Consider the following 23,438-nt stretch of genomic DNA (forward strand, 5'->3'; position numbering starts at 1 on the left):
AATGGCAATATGGAAACAAAAAAGTAGTAGAATTAAACCAAGTAAATGGAGAGAAATCTATGGTGAAAGTGATATGATTTTGAGAATATGAAGAGCTCCTTTTGAGGTAGAAACTGACCAGTAGGCAAATAGCTAGTGCTTCTTCTGTTTTAAAAAACTATTACCTACTATCTTATTACTACTATCTTAGAATTGATACTATTTGGTTCCAAGACAGAAGAATAGGGACAGAAGTCTCCTCCCAAGGCCTGGCTCTCTATTCACTGAACCACGCTACCCCTAATGACCGACCGACTGACCGACCAATCTACCTACCTTCTTTCCTTCCTTCCTTCTTCCCTTCCTCCCTCCCTCCCACCTCTCCCTCTCTCTTTCCTTACTTCTCTCTTTCTTTCTCTTAAATCCTTAACTTCTGTCTTATTATCAATTCTAAGGCAGAATAGTGGCAAGGTCTTGGCAACTGGGACTAAATGATTTGCCCAGGGTCACACAGCTAAGAAGTATCTGAGGCCAGATTTGGAAAAGGGAGAAGCTTCTAAAAGGCTTGGAAAAATTATCAAAAAGGCAATTCAAAAATATAAATAACTTCCATTGATTTCCCTATCTCATCAAATTTTTTAAAGATCACTTTACACAGACATGGAAGACATTTTGATGAAGGTATCAGAAAAGATAGGAGGCTTTCATTAGTAATGTTCAACAGAAGAATATATATTTACTCTCAGATTATTAAGAAGTAGAGAAAATTCAAGTTCTCGTTATATTTGTTTAGTATAAAAAGTATTTGACTGAGTACAGCAAATTGACATCTTAAAGGTTTTCCCTTCCAACAAACTTGTCAATCATGCATATGTCAGAATCACGATTCCTTGAAAGAAATAACAATAGATAAACACCATCCATTGTTCTTCTGATTACTGATATCAAACAGACATAAAATAGAGATATTTTTCACCAAAATTATGTGCTGCTTTCTTGGAGGATTTCCAGTATAAAGTTCAAATCAGATGGTAAAGTCCTCCAGAAGATCTTTTTAATACATGACTTTGAGTTTAGTATATCAAACTAAAGAACTTTCTAAAGCTTCCTAAGTAAGATCTACTCAAAATAATTTGGCCTATCTACTTAGGGAAGAGCTAAATGGATAAAGAATTCCTATCATCAAGACATTAAGATATACATTTGAATTGGATTATCATAGGATAAATCATGGAATTGGATCATCAATACATATTTCCTGAACAAATGCTATGGCTAGAGAGTAAGCTAGAATTACTGAAAAAGTATAGTAAGGTACATTGAATTGCCCTGGAAGTTGTGCAGGGCTTTTAATGATCCCTAGTTTCTTTGTCAAATAAAAGTCCACCTTTTTTTTAACATCAGTAATCTTTTGGTGATTCTGTATGGTTGTAAGCCACTGAATACCAGTGTCTATAGAATTAAAATTAAGGGTCATGTACAGACAATGGAAAGATTCATGGTGAGCAGGATGCAGGATATTATTTGTAAAGAGCTATACTGAGAAATGCCATAATGGATGTCATTGGCAAGCTGTATGACTGGAAAAAGAGGCAAGGAATAACCAAGAGGGTGCCTACATGCTATGATGTTTTCATGTAATTTTAAGATATTTAGAGGAGAGCACCCAGAATGGTAGGTGGAATTTTTATGGAGGATTTCTGAGAAGGCATGAACAACCACCACAAATATCTCCTGATATTTGCCTGATATCCTTGGGAATCAGAACCAACAATAGTATTAATAGTATCAATAGTATTAAGAGTAGACACAATTTTATAGCTCTGTGGGCATAATTCCAAATGGCTCAACAAAATGATAGGATCAGTTGCTATCAGTTCCACCTACAAGTGTATTAGTGTCCCCAATTTTCCATATCCCCTCCAACATTTATAATTTTGTTCTTTTGTCATTTTGCTCTTTGACTTTGTGTAGGATATTTCTGAATTGTTTTGGTTTACATTTCCCTCATCAGTAGTGACTGAGAGTATTTATTTTTTTCATATATCTACATAAGGCTTTAATTTCTTCATCTGAAAACTAACTGTTCATATCTTTTGACCATTTATCATTGGGGGATAGCTCTTATTCCCATAAATTTGACAAAGTTCTCTATATAGTCGAGATATGAGACCTCAATCTAAGAGACTGTCTATGAAAAATTTCCCCCAATTTTCTGCTTTCCGGATCTTGGCAAAATGTATTTTATTTGTACAAAAACGTTTCAAATTTGGTGTACTCAAAATTACCCATTCTACTTCTCACAATGTTCTTCCTCTCTTGCTCATTCATACATTCTTTTTCTATCCATAAATGTGATAGGTGATATGTTCTCTATTTACCTAATTTGCTTATGATATCTCCTTTCAGGTCTGGATCTTGTATCCATTTTGATCTTATCTTAGTGAAAGGCGTAAGATATCAGTTTATACCTAGTTTCTGCCAAACTACTTTCTAGTTATCACAGCACTGTTTACAAAATAGTGATTTCTTATCCCAATAACCTGGATCTTTACTTTTGTCAAATACAAGGTTACTATAATCTTAAAAAAATTTTTTTAAACCCTTATGTTTTGTTTTAGAATCAATACTGTGTATTTGTTCCAAGCAGAAGAGTGGTAAGAGCTAGGCTTTGGGGGCTTAAGTGACTTGCCCAGAGTCACATAGACTATAAACTTTTACTGCTATTTATTGTATGCCTGTTCTGTTCCACTGATTTACCTTTCTATTTCTTTTGATAATTATTGCTTTATAATGAATTTTAAAACCCAGTGTTGCTAAACCTCCTTTCCTTATGTTTTTTTAATTAATTCTTTTGTTGTTCTTTATTTTTTGTTCTTCCAAATGAATTCTGTTATTATTTTTTCTAGCTCAATAATTTTTTGGTAATTTGATTGAAATAGCTTTGAATAAGTAGATTAGTTTAGGCAGGATTGCCATTTTAATTATATTGGCTCTGCCCATCATGAACAATTAACATTTCTCTAGTTATTTAGATTTGACTTTATGTAAAAAGTGTTTTATAATTATGCTCATGCTCCCTACAACTTCTTTCCTTTGATCTTATTTCTATGTTCTGGGGACAAGAGGACTAAATGAGAATAACTAAATAATGCCACAGATTAATAGAAACGGACGTCAGGGATACTTGTGCATTTTGCTTTCATTTTAAACTCAATAATTTCCTGATGTATAAATGAAAATGACATATAAACTCTCTCTCATCCAAGCTTTGCCAATGCCTGTCTATTTCATCTTTGTAGCATCTTTCAAATACGCACCCTTCTCTCCACTGACATTGCTACCACTCTAGTGTGGGCCATTATCACCTCAATAACTGGACTACTGCAAGAACCTGCTGGTTGGTCTGTCTGCCTCAAGTCTTTCTTCATTTCAATTCAGCCTCCATTATGAGGCTAAAGTGATTTTCCTATAACGCAGGTCAGATCCTGTTATCACTCCTACTCAATAAACTCCAGTGCTCCTGCAGCAAATAGCAAAATGTTTGGTTTGATATTCAAAACCTTACATAACCTAGCTTCCTCCTACCATTCCAATTTTCTTATACTTTCCTCTCCAACATATGTATTCTTTGATCCAGTGGCACTGGTTGTTCCATGAACACAACTCTCCATTTATAGGACCAGGACATTTTCTCTGGATGTCCGCTGTGCCTGGAACATTTTCTCTCCTTCATTCCAACTACTGACTTCTCTGGCTTCCTTTAAATCCCAACTAAAATTATTTTTCCTACAGAAAGCTCTATTCCAATGCTTTTCCTCTATCATTACCTACTCATCCTATATAAAGCTTATTTCATATATATTTGTTTACATGTCATCTCCCTCATTAGATTTGGAAGCTCCTCGAGGGCAAGGGATTATCTTTTTCTCTCTTTTTTTTGTGTTCCCAGCTAAGGTTAGCACAGAGCCTGGCACATAATTTATTATATGCCCAGTGCTTTTATCATAAGAAATGACAAGTATAAAGAATTTAGAAAGAAACAAGACTTGAACAAAGTGATAAAGAGTGAAGAAAGAGAAAAATGTATGCAATAACTACAGTAATGTGAAGAATGTTTTTAAAATGCACTACGAACTCTGATGACCTATAAAACCTTAGCCCTGCAGAAATGAAATGGAAACATCTTCCTGATCTATGAAGAGAAGTGGAGAAAATGGAAGTGAACAGCACTTATTCTTAGATGCAGTTGCCATGTCATTGGTTGGCTGTACTTCAATGTTTTTCTGCATTAAAAGGAAAGCTTTCAGTGGAATGGGGCTAACAGGAAGTAATTCTGATGTTAGAAATAAGAGGCAAAAATACAATTTAAAAAAATAAATGAAATATTGGTTTTCAAGAGAATGTGCCTTTATCAGTTTTAGTAAATAATATTTTAAATGGTCTACTTTTGTTCTTTGTAAAATACAGATAATATTATTTGCATTATGTTATTTCACAAAGATATTGTGAGAAAAGTTACTTGGCAAAATTTCCAGTACTAGAGAAATGTAAGCTCTTATTACTTGAGAAAAATATTTAAGTCATCAACAAAGACCATGTTCCCAAACCCAAAAGCAAACAAAAGACCAAAATTAGTCTTTATCAATACATATATTAAAAGGTATAGATAGCAGGAAATAAAATAAATATATCTAATTTTGGAGTTAGAATCAAATAAATGCCTGTGAACTAAAGACAAGTCAGTGCCAGATTTTTTTCTCACCCATAGGAATTGTACAGAAGGGATTAATACCTGTTTTAGCTTCAAAAAGAAGTTTTCGGTAGTGCTACGTTTGCTGAAGGGCCAGAATAGCCTCTCATTAGGTGAACAAACTCGGACTTTTGTCTCTAGAAGAAATCGGACTGGTTCCTGTACTTCTGTTATGACCAAATCAACAGCTGCAGTCATAAAGAGCACTTTGTCTGAAGATGGAGAGAAAAGGATAACAAGTTATTTGCATGCTGATGACAAACATGCTCCTCTTAATTCTGCAAAAGAGACTTCAGCAAATTTGAAAAAGTAGAAGTCTCCATTAAGAAAATTATGTATCTTAGAAATATTAACAAGAAGACTAATATATAACTAAGGCAACATAAGCTGTGATCCAATTAACTGTAGCATGCCTGAGTTAACACTCTTCATCCAGGTAAAGAAAAAGAATCTGAAACCCATGACTGAAAAGTCCTTTGCAATAACTTTCTATCTAAAAGAAATATTATTTTGTTTATGGTTTAAACTGTATTTTAACAGATTTCAATAGACTCTTTGAGACTTGAAAGGAATGTGGACAATATTTAGCCTACCACCTTCATTTTACAGATGAAGAAATTGAGATAGTAAGTTCATAACTTCCACAAAATCACAAAGCTAATTAGCTATGACAGAATATAAGCTGTGTCGATCTACCATCAGTGATGACAACAGTATGAAGTCAATGATAACAATAATGTGAAACTTATTGAGGGGCATGAACACAAACATCTGTGAGGGAGAAAATACCTTTAGGTGTTTCTTCATTTACAACCTGAAAGTGTGGGGATTTGGGGTTCCAGCTACCAGTGATGATGTAAGACTTCCCATCTGAACTTTTCCCCATTGATTCCTAAGGAAAAGAGCGAAAATAAGTTTGAGCCAAAATGTGACCAAACAATAGTTAATGTTCATTTTGCTATTTCTTCAAAAGTAGCTGATATTCATGTGCCTATAACAATTTATAAAGCAAATCACATTCTCTCTTGATACATACAACAATCCAGTGAGAATGGTAGGACAAGGATTAGCAATACCATTTTATAGATGAGGAAAACAGAGGTATAGAGAAAGTAACTTGTCAAAGGTCATAAAGCCCTTACTGGATGGATCTGAAATTTTGGTGCAGACTTCAAGAATAGGGCTCTTTCAACTGTACTGCATGTTCTCATACAAAGTGAAATTAGAGCTATAAACATGAAAAAGTGAGCTTAAGGGAATAAAGGTCCAAGCACTTTGCTTTCTGAACTTAAGTTCCTGAAAAATTACTTTTAAAAGGAATGGCTTTAAAATGAGTAATGTTTTAAGTACAGTGGATGAACTCACTATTTAAAGGCATCCTAAGGTGCATCTTTGTATGAGAAACAAATAAACCTCCCATAATTTATGTTTTGGAAACTTGGAGTTTACCATATGAAGTTAACTAAAAGTGAGCTGCAGAAACATTAGTGTTAAACAGGGACTTGGGGTCTTAAGAAATAACATTTTACATAAGGAAAGAAATAGTCTAAAAAGTACAAAAGTTTAATTCTAAAGAAGGAACCTTTCACTAATAATAAAAGAGATCCATTATATTGATACAGAAGTTTGGAGTATACAAAATACTTTCACATACATCATCTTATTGATTCAAGAATCATAGAATGTTAGTATAAAGGGCTCTTACAGAATACCCAGTGTGACTGTCTTCACTTTATAAGGTAAGAGATCAAAGGCCAGGGAAGCTGAATAACTTGTCATAAGTCACCCAGATAAAAAGCCACAGAGTATGGTGTAATAAAGAGTGTTAGACTTGACTTGCTGTGTGACCCAGGGTGATCACACACCTGGCAAATAGGGATTAATAAGAGCTGTGGTATACAAGAGGGTTGCCACCAAAACACAATGAGATAATGTGTATAAAACATCTGGCAAACCTAAAACATTATATTAATGTCAAGTTATTCTTATTGTTGTTAGTATAGATTAAAAGTAAAAAACATGCTAAATGACCTCAGTCTGCAAACCCTTGATTTCTTTTCAAAGGGAATAGGTTTATTAATACCAATTCATAGTTCATTTTGAGAACACAAGTAAACTGCAAAACAATTTGGAGAATAACCTAAGGCTGTAGACAATACATTCTCATAAAACAACAAAATTCAGATAAAGGAAAAACAAATCTTCAGAAAGCCTACTACAGCCCAATTGGCCTTATTCACTTCAAAAGAACATACATTGTTGACATAGAAGGAAAAGAGAATCAGAAGTCTAATGAAACAGATTGCCAGGATTTCAATGCCCAACTCTTCTCAAACTCAGTCAAAGGAGGAACCACCACATCTGGTCTCTGACACCGCAAGAGCAGATAGGCTGCATGAAGAATGTATTCTCACTTATCTCTCAATCACCAAATACCTCCTATGTGCCTATGTATGTGCCAAGCACTGTGCAAAGTACTGGATTTGAAAAAAAAAAAGACAAAAATAGACCCTACTCTTAGAAAGTTTACAGACTTACAGGAAAAAAGAAAAAAAAAAATGAGCTAGACAGAAACAAAAGCATGCAGAGGATACCTGTCCTGGAGACAACATGGGACTGTAAAATGGCTTAACATTCAGTACTCAAATTATCTTCAAGATGGAATTGTTTGGATTAGCAAAAATCTCTTGGCTTTCCAGGTCATCAGGTACAATGACGTATTCCTTTAAAAAACAGAAATGCTCTAGTATGAAAAGCCTGGAGCAAACAAATATGAAGAGGTAAAAGGGCCTCATGGTCTGGGCCTTGAAGACTAGGAGACGAGAGAACCCTAAGAATTATGTAAAGAACAGAGGGTAACCAAAGGACCTCTGAGCAGGTCCAAATGAGAAACAGAAAGCTCTTCCCAAAGAGAGAGATGGGTAGCCTTTGGAGGAAGCACATGTTTGGCAGAAGGAATGATGACACAGATCCAAATATGACAGGTGGGACATTAGTCAATAAGTCAGATGGAAGAAGAGGTAAACAGTATGGGCTGATGACTCCCTGCTGTGGGATATTAAGGCAGCTATCTGTAAACCTTATAAAAGATGACTACTACCTGCTTTTGGTGGAAATTCATGTGGGCATAAATGTTACTGCCAGAAGGCTTTGCTAAAGACTATGAAGTCCTAGAAAATGAATTAAGGATACAATCAAAGGTAAAGATGATGTTTTCATCATTACTGCTCATCAAAGATGAGGGATTTAGAAGGGAAAAGCAGATTTGGAAAACAGGCAGTTTAGAAGATGATATCTAAAAAAAAGTATCTGGATTCCTGAACCATAGAATAAAACAAGAATGAGATGTTTCTGGGCAGAAATAGAATAACCTTAAAAAGGGCTGGTATGAGTTAAATTGTCTAGTCTTGCAATCTAATCATAAGTGCTTTAAACTGAAAAAGAAGAGGGATAAAATTACCTGGGTACATCTATGGATACTACTGAGTACCTTTAAAACAGGAAAAATACAAATGCAATACCTGAGTTCATGAAAGACAAAATCCAATAAAAGAGCCTATAATAAAATCTATGGTCTAAGATGTTTAGATTAAAATGTACAAAGTTTGGCTAATGAACAAGAAGAACTAGTGGTTCTAATATCAGTAAATAAATTTGACTTTTCACCAAGAATTAATGTAAACTATAAACTTCAATATGGCTCTGGAAACAGAATAGGTAAAAGAAACAGAATAGGTGAAAAGGGGGTGAGGAGTAGCAATGAATATTAAAAAATACACTCACGAGTAAACCCACAAATTTTTGCCAAGCTTTGTGCTAGGTGTGGTATGTAAAAACAAAAATGAAACAGTCCATATCTCATGGTACTGGAAGAGACAACATATACATATATAAATAGATACAAAATAAATAATTGTCAATGAGGGGGAAGGTGAGAAGACAGTAGGAGCTATAGAATCCATAAATGGCTATTATAGTGAGCACTGAAAAAAACTAGGCAAAGAAGTCAGCCAGTGAAAAGGAATGGAGATGGATGTTGGCATATTATATGTGTGGAGCAGCAAAGCAGGTTAGTTTAGTTGAACCAACTAATATGTGAAGGAGAGTGGTATAATTTATACAGCTGGAAAGGTAGGCTAGAGCCATGTTCTGAAGGGTTTTAAATGCCAAACAAAGGATTTAGTGTTTGAACCTAAATGCAATTGGGAACCCCTAGGAGATAACACTGTCAGACTTGTAGTTTAGAATATTCTCTATAGTAGGTGTGTTAAGTAAGGGAGACATTTAGAAGGGGACCAATTCAGAGGATACAGGCCTAGTCTAGGCAAACTGTTGATGAAAGGCTATATGACGAGAAAGCTTTGGACAAATGCAAGAAACGTTGTGCAGGTAGAATGATAATAAGATGTGGTAACTGACTGAATACTTACGGTGAAGAAAAGTTTTAAGTTGAAGATGATTTCAATGTTGTGAACTTGAGTGAGAAGAAGAGCTGTGTTCTTAGCAAAATCAGGGAAGTTAAAAAAGGGGTAGATTTGGGAGGAAAGTTAATGAATTTTGTTTGGGGAATGCTCAGTTTGAGGATATCCAGTTTGGAATGTCCAATAGGCAACTGATAATGAAGAACTAGGACTTGAGAGAGACTAGAGAGAACTACATGAATCTGCATAGGGATAATAAATTAAAGCTATGGAAGATGATGAGGACAGTAGGAGAGAGAGAGAGTACAGAGCAAAAAGAAGGTCTGGGAATATAAGTTAAGAGTGATCCATACTAGATGATGATGCAGCAAAAGTAAAGAATAAATCTTACAGAAGGAGAATGACAAGAAAGTACTGTCATAAAAATTCAGAGAAAAATTCAGAGAAAACAGAGGATTCTAGAAAATAGTTATCAAGGTCAAATGCTGCAAATAAATCAAGGAGGGTGAAAATGAAGAAAAATCAATCAGATTTGGCAATTAAGAGAACACTGATGAGGTTATAAATAAGTCAAAAAGCAGAGTTAAGAAATAAGTGAATGAAGTCTGGAAGTGGAAACAATGGGACTGGAAAACTTTTTCTATCAATCAATTTATTATTAAACATATATTAAGCACCTACTACATTCCAGGCACTATCGTAGGTCCTAGGGACACAAATATCTCACATCACAATGAAGGATACGATATGTACACATATACGTAGTCAGAGATACATCTGAAATAAATTCAAGACAGTTGTGGAAGATAGGCCCAAGCAGCCTGTGGCTCAGAAAAGGCTTCATAAAGATGGTGTCATAACTACCATTTATTCTGGATTCACTAGTGCCAATCACTGTGCTAAGCACTGGGATACAAAGAAAGATATTCCTGTTCTAATAAAAGCGGTACCATTCAAATAACTAAGTCCAGATATGATATATGTAGTACAAAAAAAGAAGATAATCTCAGAAGGAAGACATTATCAATGAGACTGGAAAAGGTTTCTTTCAGAAGTTGGGATTTATGCTAATATAATTGTTCATATGTTTATGTACAAGTATGCTGTTACTATTATGAGTATTATAGCTAATATGAACAATATGGATTTTGCCTCTTGAAAATACTGGTGCCTAATGATTCACCTGCAGCATACTGTGTGAGATCATCCAAGTTACTGTTTTTTTCTTCTTTACTTTTAAGTAGACCCAGACCTAAGCCTAGATAACTTGTCTTTAAGAGTCTGTTATATTGATCCAGGAGAGAGGATATAAGCGCCTAAAATAGGGAGGTACTTGTGTGGGTGATGAGAAGGGATATACTTGACTATAGTAGAGAGAGAAATGAAATTTAGCAATTGATTGCATATGTGGAGTGAGTGATGGTGAGTGGAAGATGATCCTAAGGTTGTGACCCTGGCAAACAAGAAGAAATGTGGTAACTTCAGCTAGTAGTGATGGTAGTAGTAGTAATAACTTGGAAGTAGTAGTAATAGCTTGGAAGAAGGTTGTCTTTTTAGGGAAAAATAATGAATTCAATTTTGGACATGCAGAGTCTAAGATGCCAATGAGATAAACAGTTGGCAATGTTTCAAGAGACAGTGACATGAGACTGGAGAGTTCACAGAAGAGATGAGTGCTGGAAATACTGATCTGGGAGTTATCTTCATAGAGAACATAAGTGAATTCATGGGAATTGATGGGGCCCATATGAAAAAGCATAGAAAGAAAGGGTAAGAGGGCCCAGTTAAGAGTGTTCTGTTATAATCACAATCACTGAATGTAACATGAATGATGATCCAAAAAAGAAACTGGAAAGGAGCCATCAGTCGGGAAGGAGAACTAATAAAAATATCATGAAAATGCAAAGAAGAGAGAATTGAGGAGGAGAGTAATAAACAACACCATGCTGTAGAGTCATGAAGGATGAGGACTGAGAAAAAGCCAATAGACTTGGCAATTAAGAAATCATTGGTAACTTTGAAGAGACAGTTTCAATTGCATGAAGAAGTATAAAAAGCATGAAAGAACCAAAAATGAGGTGGGCTAGTCATGTAATAAGAAAGAGAAGCAAGAAATGTATGATTATATCCTGGCAATATTCAAATACAAAAAGAACCAAAAGATCTCCATCAGGTTGCAGATTTAGGATTATGTAGCACAGAACGATTGAGATTTCCAATGGTGTGCTTAACCACTGTTGCTAGATACACACATTCTCTTTCACCTGGATTAAAGTAATGGGTTATATGATCTTAGTTCCTCAAATCCACTTTAATCCATCCTCTTCATCCAGTAAAGTGCCTTTTGTAAAGCATAGTTACTCCTTTACTTCATAAACTTTTACTTCATAAACTTCAACGGCTTTCTATTGCTTCTAGGGTCTCCTCTCCTTCATATTGTCTATTTCTTGTCACTCAACAAAAGCTAGATTAGATCAGGGATTCTTTATCTGGGTTCAAGAATGCTTTTAAAAATTATTTTTATAATTACATTTTAATATAATTTGCTTTTTAACAGTTAAATTTAAACGTTAAAAAATTATTTGGAGGAGTCCACAGGCTTTACCAGATGGCCTAAGGGGTCCATGACACAAAAAAGGTTAAGAACTGCTGGAGTAAATGACTTCTAAGTCCCTTTCTACCTTTAAATTTTACAAAACTACAGTTTTGTGAAGGATCTATAATCTTAAAGATGTGGAAACTTCCATATAGACTACAGAAAGGCAAAGCTGGGATGAATTTTAGAGATCATCTGGTTCATTCCCTTCATTTTATGGTGAGATAACTGAGGCCTAACAAAGAAGGTAGCTAGATGGCTCAGTGGATAACTGGCCCTGGAATTAGGAAGACCCAAGTTCAAATCCAGTTTCAGACTCTTACCAGCTGTGTGATACTGGGCAAGTCACTTAATCTTTGTTTGGTGTGATATGGAGTATGGAGTCATGAAGACTCAAGACACTAGTAAATCAATAAATAAGAAAAGACAAGTAGCTCCCCAAATGTCACATTAGTAGTATGTAGGCCTCCACAGGTAGCATTTGAACCTAGACATGATGACTCCAAATCTAGTGATTTATATTACACCATTCTCTCTCAAAAGTATGCTTGTAGGGTTGGGGAGAAGCGTGAGCTATTCTTATAAAGAAAATAAAATATAAAACTGCCATCAAAACATGTATACCAGATCCAACAAGTGCATGTCACTATTCCGCACATCTTTTCCAGGGCTAAGGAGAAGGCCAAAACATCTGAAAAAAATAAGTACCAATATTAATTTGGAAAAGAAGACTACCTATAGAAATTAAAATTTAAATAAAAAGCAACTGGTCAATTTAGGATGCTCTGAATGAAAAATTAAAGTTTATTAAAACTGTCAATTTCTTAATCTCCCTTCATAGATATCTTCTTCAAAAATTTTACTATAATATGCAGGTTATCCAAGATTTTTAAAGGTTGTGTCCAGTGGAGTGAAACATATGGTAAGTATAATTAAGTTAGAAATGCTTTAAGAACAGGGTCATCAATGGACTGTGTGTGATTCAGGGACCAAGCAAGTGGCCTGCACAGTGTTCATCACCAAAGACATTTATTATAATTGAATATTGTGACAATGTCAACTCACAAAGACCATACCTAAATTATGCTCACACTAACAAAATTATAAATTATAGTTACATATTTCTGATTCAACATATTTATTAAGATTGGCAAAAACATAGCCCCTGTTTTTCAATGAAAACAAAAAAGATAAATGAGTACCCCAAAACTAAGAAATGAAGTCACCTTTTATTGGGTAAGAATATAGCTCTAGCAAACATGCCAGGGCAAAAATCCTGGGGACATAGGTAGGAAAGAGTTAATAAAGTCTTTAAAAACTGCTGAAATTTCAAGTAGGAACCTACTTAAGCAGATGGATTAATTTTATCTTTTCCTATCTCTTTACCAGTTCCTAGAACTGTCTTAGGTTATTGCTTTATATATGTTTGATGAATGGCCAAGTGAGAAAAAGGTGCAACCATGTTTCTAAAAGTAAAATGAGAACTATTACTCTCCATTAAATGCTTTAAAATATCTCTGGTGATCCTGAAGCATCAAGGTTCTGAAAATGATTACCTTTCAATGATAAGTTCTTTATTACTTGTTTGTTGGACATAAATGACAATCTTCTTATCAATTCCCTGTCGAAGTTTGAAGCATTGCCTGTCCTTGTCTTTAGGAACTGCACTATAAACAAACAAAAAAAAGGTTTATAGATTCCATACTTATTATTAAACACTGATACATGTTCAAAGTTATGTGCTGTTTACTTTATATTTTTCATACTAGGGTATGACTATATCCGCATTATTATAAAATTGTTACTATAACAATTTCCTAAACTATTTCCAGACATTTAAGTTGCTTCCAGTTTTTTTTACAATCACAAATAATGCTGCTATGAAAATAATGAAGACAACTACCGTTTTGTTTGTCTTTAACATTTTCAGGTTATATTTTTGTTTACCTGTACTGTCAGAAGTGCTTTCCAAAGAAAATCTAACAAAAATTTGCAATTCTGCCAGCAAAGAGAGTGTACTTGTTTCTCTACAACCCACAAGCAAAAAGCTTGAATGTGTTTGATTATTTTTGCCAATTTTATGGGTATGAGGATTTAATTTAAAAATTTTATTTAAAGAGATTTAATTGGTTTCAAAGTTGATTTGATTTATATATTTATGATTACAGAATGTAAAAAATAGGCCTCAAACCCTAAATCTTTTTCTTTGCTTTTTTTTTTTCTTTCTTTGGAAAAAAATAAAGCTCTGAAAGGATCTTGGCTTTGCATCATGAATGCACTGTTAAGCTATCAAAATATAATTAATTTCTGCTAGATTCTCAGGGCGAGATAGTAGAGATCCTGAGTAAGCCATTAATCTCTTTGGGACTCAGTTTCCTATAAAATGAGGGGAGTGGATTTATTCATCTTTAAGGTAGCTTCCATTTCTAAATCTGTGAGCCTATAATCTTAGCATTTTAGAGGTGAAGATGGGCTTGGAGATCATTTGCTCCAATGTCCTCATGTTACAAAAGAAATTTAGACTCAAGAGACATGTTTTGAGATCAGGTCCTGACTCTAAAGCTTGTGCTATTTCCATTATACAATACAGCACTTACAAAAAGCTTTAAATAATTAATTAATGATTCCTAATAAGGAACCAATACACCTCAAATAGCCAAAGATAATTTGTTAAACTGGGCTCAAGATTCAGAGTTGGGGAATACTAAAAGACAAAAAAGAAAAAAAATGCTGTGATCTTTGCTCTTCTCTCTCCATTTCATTTGTTCAATAGAGTAAATGACATAAATTTTAAAAATTAGTTATTAGAACATGACAATGCTATTTTTTTGAAGGATTATTCCTGAAAGATTATAGTGACTAATTTAAAGGCATGTGACTTAGAATGTATACTGATTTGGGTTTCATAACAAATAGAGCAGACTATAATGTTTATAATTATTTTTATGGACCAAATCATTAAGTCATTTTTAAATTTTAATAATGCTAAGATAATCCTCTATTAAAGTCCTGCTCCAACACCTGATATTGACAAGGAAGTTCTGTGCTAGAGGGGAAAGCTAATTTGTTCTTGTAGAACCTGGACATGGCAACAGACTATGTCTGTTGTCAAAGGCCTGGTTATCAAGTAATGAACTTTTATCTGTATCATTAGAAACCATATCCAGGAGATAGAAAACCTTTTGCATTTAATGTTTATTTTAATATACCCTATCTGGGTATGGAGTGCATGTTCTGGTAGGTCCCATCAAGCTAGAAATGCTCTGTGGACCATAACAACAGACTGTCATTTTAGAAACAGCTTAGTTCAAAGAGACATCACAAAAAGATTGGCTTCTAGGTAATGAAGTTGGCAAAAGCAATTCGTGGAGCTATCTAGTAAGTGACTGTGATAAGCATTAGGAACTACATACAAATAAGGAACTATCCACAAAAATAAAATAATGATATTTGGAAGTACTGAAGTAATAAACTACACTTCCATGACATTTTTCTGTCACAGTGCTTTTTATGTTCATGATTTCATCTAGTCTTCACAACAGCTATGTGAAGTAGTTAGTAGATTTGATAAATGAGAAATCTGAGCCTCATAGATCACAAGATCATGGATTTAGAGCTGAAAAGAATTCAAGAGGATGTCGAGTTCAACCTACAACTGAGCTGTAGATAGATACAAAAGAACTTGCTCAAAGCTTATGTAGCAAGTGCTGGAATTAGACTTTGAACAAAAGTTTGATAAATCTGTCCCCCCCGCCATTATGCCAAGATGACTAGAGCTAATATATTACCTAGGTGAATATAAAACATGTTTTTCTCTGTTACTCAGGAGGAATAGAAAATTCTTTCGAATGTTGATCTTTTAATAGAACTACAGAATTTTAGATTTGAAAGAGATGTTGGGATATTTGCTTAAGTTCACACAAAATGATTAAATGAAGAAGGAAGCCTGCACTGTGGGTCTTTTAGCTATAAGATGGGTTCTTAACCTGGAATCTCACAACTTTACTTTGTAATCTTAGTATTTTGTATGATGCTTTTGAAAATATTATTCTGAAAAGGGGTCCTTAGATTTCTCAGTCTGTGAAAGGGCTCTCTGATATGAAAAAGGTTAAGAATTTTGTTTTTTGTTGCAATGCAGAACTAGGCATACAATTTTTCACTTGATTTGAATTTTGATTTTAGGGTTTTGGTTTCATATGATTATTCTCTTACAAAAATGAATATGGAAATATTTTGCATTTTAATACAGGTAGAACCAAGATCAAATTGCTTACCCTCTGGGAAGGGGAAGGAAAGGGAGGAAGGCAGACAATTTGAAAATATAACTTCAGAAAATTTATGTGGAAATTTGTTATGACATGTAATTGGTAAAATAGAATACCTTTAAAAATATCTGTTCTAAGCTTAGTAACCTCACAACTATTTTGTGCTACCTCAAAACTGAAAACTGGTGATTTTAAATTATCTTTGGGATTTTTATGCCTCCTTTTACCAGAAATAGACAACAAACAACTGCCTTATAATTAGCAATGAGATAAATAGTCAGGCTAAACCTTTAGAAACTTCTGTATATACATGTAAGAAGTGAACTTATTATAAAATCTTTCCCATATAATTATAATCATAATATTAAAACTATATTTAGGAAAATATTAGATAATCAGAAAATTTTGAAATATTACTTTAAACCCTATGAAAAACAAAATATCACTAAACCCACACACAAAAAAAGTTTCTGGTAGCTTTACTCTTTAAGAAAAACACCTGTGACCAGGTATCAATATATTTCTCAAATCTAAAATAAATCTGACCACATGCAACACTAAACAAAAGCAATGCAATAATTAGAAGATACAAATGGCTATGGAGACATTATAAAGACCATGCATGATAAATAAAAAAAATACCTTGAAGAATTAAAATTATCTAATTTGGGTTTAAGAACACAAATACTGCAAGAATATTTGAAAATTTAGGATTCTAATTCTTTCACAAAAATCATATCCCTGTGCCTTATTATGGCATGGAAATAACCAAAGCTTTTAAAGAACTATACCAGTAGACTATAAACTTTGGCAAGTCCTACCATGTTGGAAAAGCTCCCCACCTGTCATTTGGGGACTAGCCTCACTAAGTGCAGAGATGCTCCCCACCAGAAGTAGGGCCACTGGATGATGAGTTTTTCTGGTCAGAGCAATAAATTAACTTCAAGAGTGAGTAGGTTCTTTTGAAGTAATGAAGTAGGTCTGTACCAGAAAACCGAGGGATACAACTTGATAAAGAAGGTCAGAAAGAACAGATATTTATAAAGATTACTTGGCCATAGAAAACTGAAATTTAAAAGGCTAATATAGAACAGACAGTAATGTCTAATGGGAAAAGCAGACTGATTTGCTGGGTTTTAAGATGGTCATCTGGTCTTGGTACAGAAAGATTTCTTTAGGGAATTATGGGAACACAATTATTTTACCTTTCAACTTAGAATCAATACTAAGTATCAGTACCAAGGCAAAAGAGAGGGAAGGGCCACTGGGATTAAGTGACTTACCCCGGGTCATACAGCTAGGAAGTGTCTGAGGCTAGATTTGACCTCCCATCTCTATGCATGGCTCTCTGTCCATTGAGCCACCTACCTGACCACATGAAACTATTTTAATAAAATAAAATCTCTAAAAGAGATTTCTGAGGTTTATAAAAAAGTTTCTAATACTTTAGACTTTATAGAAAAAAGTCAGAAATACACAAATAGATTTAATTAAACTCTAAAAAATTATTTTAAGATTTAAAGACATGACCTTAATCTTTTTTTTGGATCTAATCTTTTTCCCAAATGGCTGACAGAACATCATTTCTAGTTTTATCAAATGGGCATATAAGTAAATCCATTTTCAAAGTTTTCTAATGGAGTGGCCAGCAGAGGGGGTTGTAATGTTAATTTCTTAATATGTGAAAATCATTACTCAACATCATAAAAGACTCATCTTTTTATTATTCATTCATCATTTTGAAGAGGTCAAGAAGGCAACATAATGCAGTTTAATGAATTTTGAGAAAGGAATCATCTGGGTTCCAACATGTAATGGGCTCTTAGCAAGTCACTAACTCTCAAAATCAGTTTCCTTATCCATAAAATGTGGATACTACTTGTGCTAACTAACTACTTCACTAGGCTGTTGTAAGGAAAGTGCTTTTTAAGAATAAAATTGGTAAAATAAATAAGCTGTTTTTAGTATTTCTTTACTACCATTTTCCTCTGAAGACTGGTTATTCAAGATAATGGTCTATCAAGCTACAGATGCTTCAAATGCAATCCTGATGACAGATATGTATCTGTCACGTGAGGAACAGTTCAGAGAGGCTGGTGAGTATCATGTAGTTTCAATCTACATACTGGTCACAGGGCAATACATTTTTTCTTTTCTGTAGAAATTCATAAAGAGCATCCACTAGGACTCGGAGGACTTGCAATTTGCATCAATGAAAGGACTGTTTAGACCAATTAAATTACAGAACTCTGAAAAATGAGGTATTTTTGCCATCATATAATACAATAAGAGTTTTATGATAACATCAACTATAGAGAACCCACTGTTGCTTGTGACTATAGTAATATTTATAAAAATAGCCACTAACATTTATATAATGCTTTTTGAGCACAGAGCTATTGACATATAATAACCCTCTGAGTATAATAATTTCCATTTTACAAATGAGGAAACTGAAGCTTGAAAAGGAAAAGTGATTTGCTCAAGAATAGAGTGCCAGGACCCAAACCAGGGCTTTCTGACTACTAGTCTAGTGTTTCTTTTACTTACTTCCTAGAGTAAAGATGTTAGCCCTGGAAGGTAGAATAATAACTAAAAAAAGTGATTCCCCCAAAGAAGGTCACAGCCTTCAGTGAAAATCCACACTTTTCTTCCAGCATTTTTGGATCAGGGTTATTTGTAATTTATTTATAATCTGAGAGCATGATTTCATTAGTGAGGGAAATTCCTAGTATGAGAATTCTCTACAAGAATGAAGATAGGCAATTCACATTAAATTTATAGTTTTGGAGAGTTGCTAGAGGGTGCTAAGAAGTTCAGTGATTTGTGCAGAAGCACACAGTCAGTATTCATAAGAGTAAGAACTTGAGCTCTGATTTTCCAGAGCTGACATTTGGTCCTCTAGACAGTAGGCCACATTGCATCTCGTGCTTTAATTAGAAAACTTTATTTCAGTTGTAAGAGGTTCTTTATGGTATAACAAGCCAAACAAATACATAAATCCAGCTGTCCTCGTTTCTCTGTTCTTCAGGATGTTGCAAATCAATCAACTGTATATTATTCAATTTGGCTAAAGAAGGTAATGGTTCCAAATAGTCAACTTTTCATCCAGAGGAAAATATTCTTTATTTTCCTTTGATACTCTTGGTAAAATAAATCATTAAAGTCTACCTTCTAATATAGCCTCAAACATTCCCTTGCAACTATTAAATAAAAATTCTAACAAAGAAAACATTTATTTCAAAGAACTCATTTAAATGACAAAATTTTACTTGTTTCCTTGCCAAACATTGATCACATTAATACTGATTTATGCAAATGAATAAAAGGAAATTCTCTACCTAAAGTAACCTTTACCATCATCTTCTTTTATTTCTAAAGACACGGAGAAGGTGAAGATGTCACTGTCAGAAGTCTGTGGTGCAGCAGTGGCAAGCAGAGTCTGTTTGGCAGAACGGCGGAAGGCAGTGGCAAAACTGTAGAGAATTCGACTTACCTGAAGTCACAAAGAACCAGACAGATTAGGAGGGAAGCTTCTAGAGAAATTAGCAAATACTATTCTATGATGGGAAGGCTATTGCTTCTTCTTCCTAAAAAGTATGGGAAAAGAATCTGGAACCAATGCTAATGAAATATTTCACTTTTTTTTTTTTCTGGGGATTTAAAATTGTTCCTCCTTTCTTTGGAACACCCATCTTTAGGCAGTCAAATAACATTAATCATATCCAGAAAGGGTATTAAAAAAGATTGAGGCAGTCAGAAAGATCTGAATTAAGGGAAATTTCAAGTTGGAAGTAATTCTGTAGGGTTCCTAGTCCCAGAGCTTCAATATCATCATAATAACAACACTATGGAAGCTGTGGCCAGCCAGGTCATCTGGTAGTTTCTTAAGGGAAAAAAAGTGTCTACTTAGGTAGCACATAAAGACTAATAGGCTATTAGGACCAAATAATTTGCCTGCCATGGTAAAGTAATAATAACTGCTGCTAGATATCATGTAGACAGATTTTTTATCAATTAATAATTAGAACACACTTATAAAATCAAATCAAAGAAATATCGCTAAAGGAGTTATTAGAGAGCCTCTAATTCCACTTCTTCAGTTTTGTACACTAGAAAACAAAAACACAGAGCACTAGAGTGTCTTCTGGGACTCAAATGAAGAGGTCTACAACTCCAATTCTAGTTTTCCAGGACAAAAGAATTTCCAGAGGTCGTCATACAATAATTTTCTAATGATTATCACATTGCTGAAAAATTGTGGGATCTTCTGCTCTAGTTGAATCCATTCAGTTTACAAATGAAGAAAATGCAGCCCAGAAAGAGTATATAGCTAGTATTTGGCAGAGCAAAGACTAAATAGAATTCATATTACCTGACTTTAATTCCATTTCTCATTCTACTATACCTACTTCCATATGCATTTCTTACATTAACATAAAGCAGAACACCTATTTCAGCCAAATGTACAAACTGTCACTCATAATCAAAGCAGGCTGTGTCCCTTTGCTTCAAGAGGCTACCACACAGCATACTAGATAGAGTGCTAGACTCAGATAAGAAAGGCCTTAGTGTGAATACTGCCTCAGACACATGTATTAGCCTTGTGACTTTGGGCAAGTCAATAAATCTTTTTCAATCTCAGCTTTTTCATTCATAAAAAGGTGATAATATTTAAAAGTATTATTGTGAAGATGCATGATCATATAATGTGCTTAGTAAACCTTGAAATGCTATGTAAATATTATCATTTATTATTAATACTCAACTATTACATACTATCTCTTATCTCCAATGAAAAGTCAGTCTAAATGCTTACACTGCTAATATTTCAGCCAAATTTTTTTCATGTACTTTTCTTTGTTTAGACAAATTTTTATTCCTCTGATCAATTCAAAGTATGAGGAAGTTTTTGGCTTTAAAATTTCTTCCCATAGACATAAACATATAATAGGAATAATATTCAACACTGACTAGCTTTAGAAATGTTATGAAATGTCTTGAAAGGAATCTCTAACAACTTACATAATAAGAATGTTTCAGTAATTATATTTTAAAGGGCTGGAAATCTTTTAAGTTATCTGTTAAAAATGTATTTCAACAAAACTAAGTTATTTTTTAATTAAACGGCAAACCTTTTTCTTAAAGCTTGGTGAAAAACTTTTTGAAATTCTGCCACCACATTTTTCTGCTTTGGTAGAATTAATAATAAACATAAACTTCTTGAGAGCAGGGATTGAGTGTCCTGCCTTTCTCAAATTCTTACTGCCTGCCACAATGCATAGAACACACAATATATGCTTAATCAGTGCTTGTGGTTAAAACTGAGCAGGGCAGTGTAGTGTAGGAGAAGGGTGCTAGATTCACAGAACCTGGGTTAAAAAATCAGCTTTTGTTTGTGGGTGATTTGGGGCAAGTCACTTAATCTTAGGACCTCAGTATCTTCATTTGTAAAAAGAGGGACTTGGACTAGATGACCTTGAAAGTTATCATTCAGAATTTAATCTTAGGACCTCAGTATCTTCATTTGTAAAAAGAGGGACTTGGACTAAATGACCTTGAAAGTTATCATTCAGAATACCAGTAACTCATTAGAAGGCAAAAGTAGGGGATGAGCCTGATTTCATTGCTACAAGAGATTTATGGAGGAGCCTACCAATGTAGATCAACAACTTCTCTTTAATGTATGGTCTTTGAGAGTTATCCAGAGAACTGAGAGGTGAAGTTGCCCTGCCCATCACATGGGCAGTAAATGGCAGACCTGGAATTTGAACTCAGTTCTTCTTGGTTCTGAGGTCAGCTCTCTATCAACTATGCAAAGCTGCCCCTCTCAGTACATAGTGCTACAAAAAAATAACCACCTTACACTTGTACAGGTGATATGTCACCTGGTGATAGTACTGAATCAATCAAAATGTAATTATTTAGCATTTATCAGGCATTTGTACATTATCAAATTTGATTCTCCGTGAAAATTTATGAAGTATTTTTATCTTTATTTTTTAAAAACGAATATAAGCTTCTTGAGGGAAAAGACTGGTTCATTTTTTGGCCTTTGTATCTCCAGTAATTAGCACAGTGCATAGTACATTATTATTTACTAAATAAATGCTTTAGTGAATGACTGATTGTTAAGAAAACTGAGAATCAGAAAGACTAAGTGTAAATGCCTTGCTGAAGGTCAAGTACCTACCAAATGGTAGAGCAGACACTAGAACCCAGGGCTTTAGTTGAGGGTTCTTTACAATGTAACATCACACTGTAGAAAGTGATAAATCATCATAGAATATTAGAGCTGGGAATTGTCTGTAGAAAAATTGAGTGTTAGAACATACAACCTGAAATGTTGAAGTGTGAAGGATCCTTAAACTATACAATGATACAATACAGCACATTAAAGGGGAAAGGGTCCTTGGACTCAGTCTGCTAGGAACCAAAAAGTGCTAGAGAAATCATTTTGTTCAGCCTCTTCATTTTGCATATGTGGAGATTTGTGGTCTGGGCAGAGATAAATCAGTAACAAACCCAGGAAGGACCTGGGGAGTTGTCTTAAAAAAAATACTTTTTGACAAGAGCTTTTTTCTTGTCCTTGACTTTTTCTCCTAAAAGCTTAGTTAAAAATGAAAATAAGCCAGGTAACTGTGGGGTGAGGGAAAGAATCCTCTGGTTAGTTGGAATTTGGTTCATTATGACTTCATTTCTTTCTAATCTTAACAGACAGTAAACAATGAGCATAAGCTCAAATCACAACCATTTGAATATAGGTAAGCATTTTATTATTTCTAAAAATTCTGGAAGGTCATCTAAGATTCTTGTACTCAAGGAAAAGAACTTAGTTGCAGAGGTAGCTTTGTCTCAAAGACTTACAGCTTCTTGTATCTCACACCGGAAGACATGTATTCTGAAGAGTTCAGCATTGTAGTGACTTTCTGTGAAAGCAAAGCAGTCACTCTCAGGAGTTCCATCATGCCCTCTAACACAGAAGAGGATTTTATAGATGGGGTAGTTTGCAATCTCTGTATTTGTCTGAGGATCCAAAAGTCTGTTTTATAATATAAAAAAAATCAGAGAAAAATATCAGAATATTAGAAAAACTTTCTATAACTTTGGTGCAAATACATGAATTTTCAAGACACATTTCAAACAAATAATATCATTATCATCTGCTCTGAATATTATCTTATTAATTCTTAGTCTTTCCTCATAAAAACCATATGTGAACTCCTGAAGGTACTGTTTATGATGAGATGACATAATGTGAGACTATGATGTAGTGGAAAGAGTATTAAACTTGAAATCAAGAGACTTGGGTTTGAATCTAGAAGTTTACTAGATATGTGATCCTGGACAGGTCACATATTGAAAAATTATTAGCAAAATTGATTTTTATAATATTCTAAACAAACTGATTTCAGTGGTGTGGT

General features: G+C 34.2%; 1 protein-coding gene across 1 annotated transcript in view; it reads right to left on the reverse strand.

Annotated features, from left to right (window-relative positions):
- Positions 1 to 23,438, reverse strand: part of RABGAP1 (RAB GTPase activating protein 1) — a 186,399-nt gene that overhangs the window by 128,739 nt on the left and 34,222 nt on the right. Inside the window, exons 4-9 of the mRNA XM_044664252.1 lie at positions 22,882 to 23,056; positions 19,356 to 19,510; positions 13,306 to 13,416; positions 12,374 to 12,440; positions 5,522 to 5,624; positions 4,775 to 4,944 (exon numbers count right to left, since the gene is read on the reverse strand). Coding sequence (XP_044520187.1) covers positions 4,775 to 4,944; positions 5,522 to 5,624; positions 12,374 to 12,440; positions 13,306 to 13,416; positions 19,356 to 19,510; positions 22,882 to 23,056 — 781 coding nt within the window. The remainder of the gene's footprint in view (positions 1 to 4,774; positions 4,945 to 5,521; positions 5,625 to 12,373; positions 12,441 to 13,305; positions 13,417 to 19,355; positions 19,511 to 22,881; positions 23,057 to 23,438) is intronic.

The sequence above is a fragment of the Gracilinanus agilis genome, chromosome 2, assembly GCF_016433145.1.
Source record: "Gracilinanus agilis isolate LMUSP501 chromosome 2, AgileGrace, whole genome shotgun sequence".
NCBI classification, from domain to species: Eukaryota; Metazoa; Chordata; class Mammalia; order Didelphimorphia; family Didelphidae; genus Gracilinanus; species Gracilinanus agilis.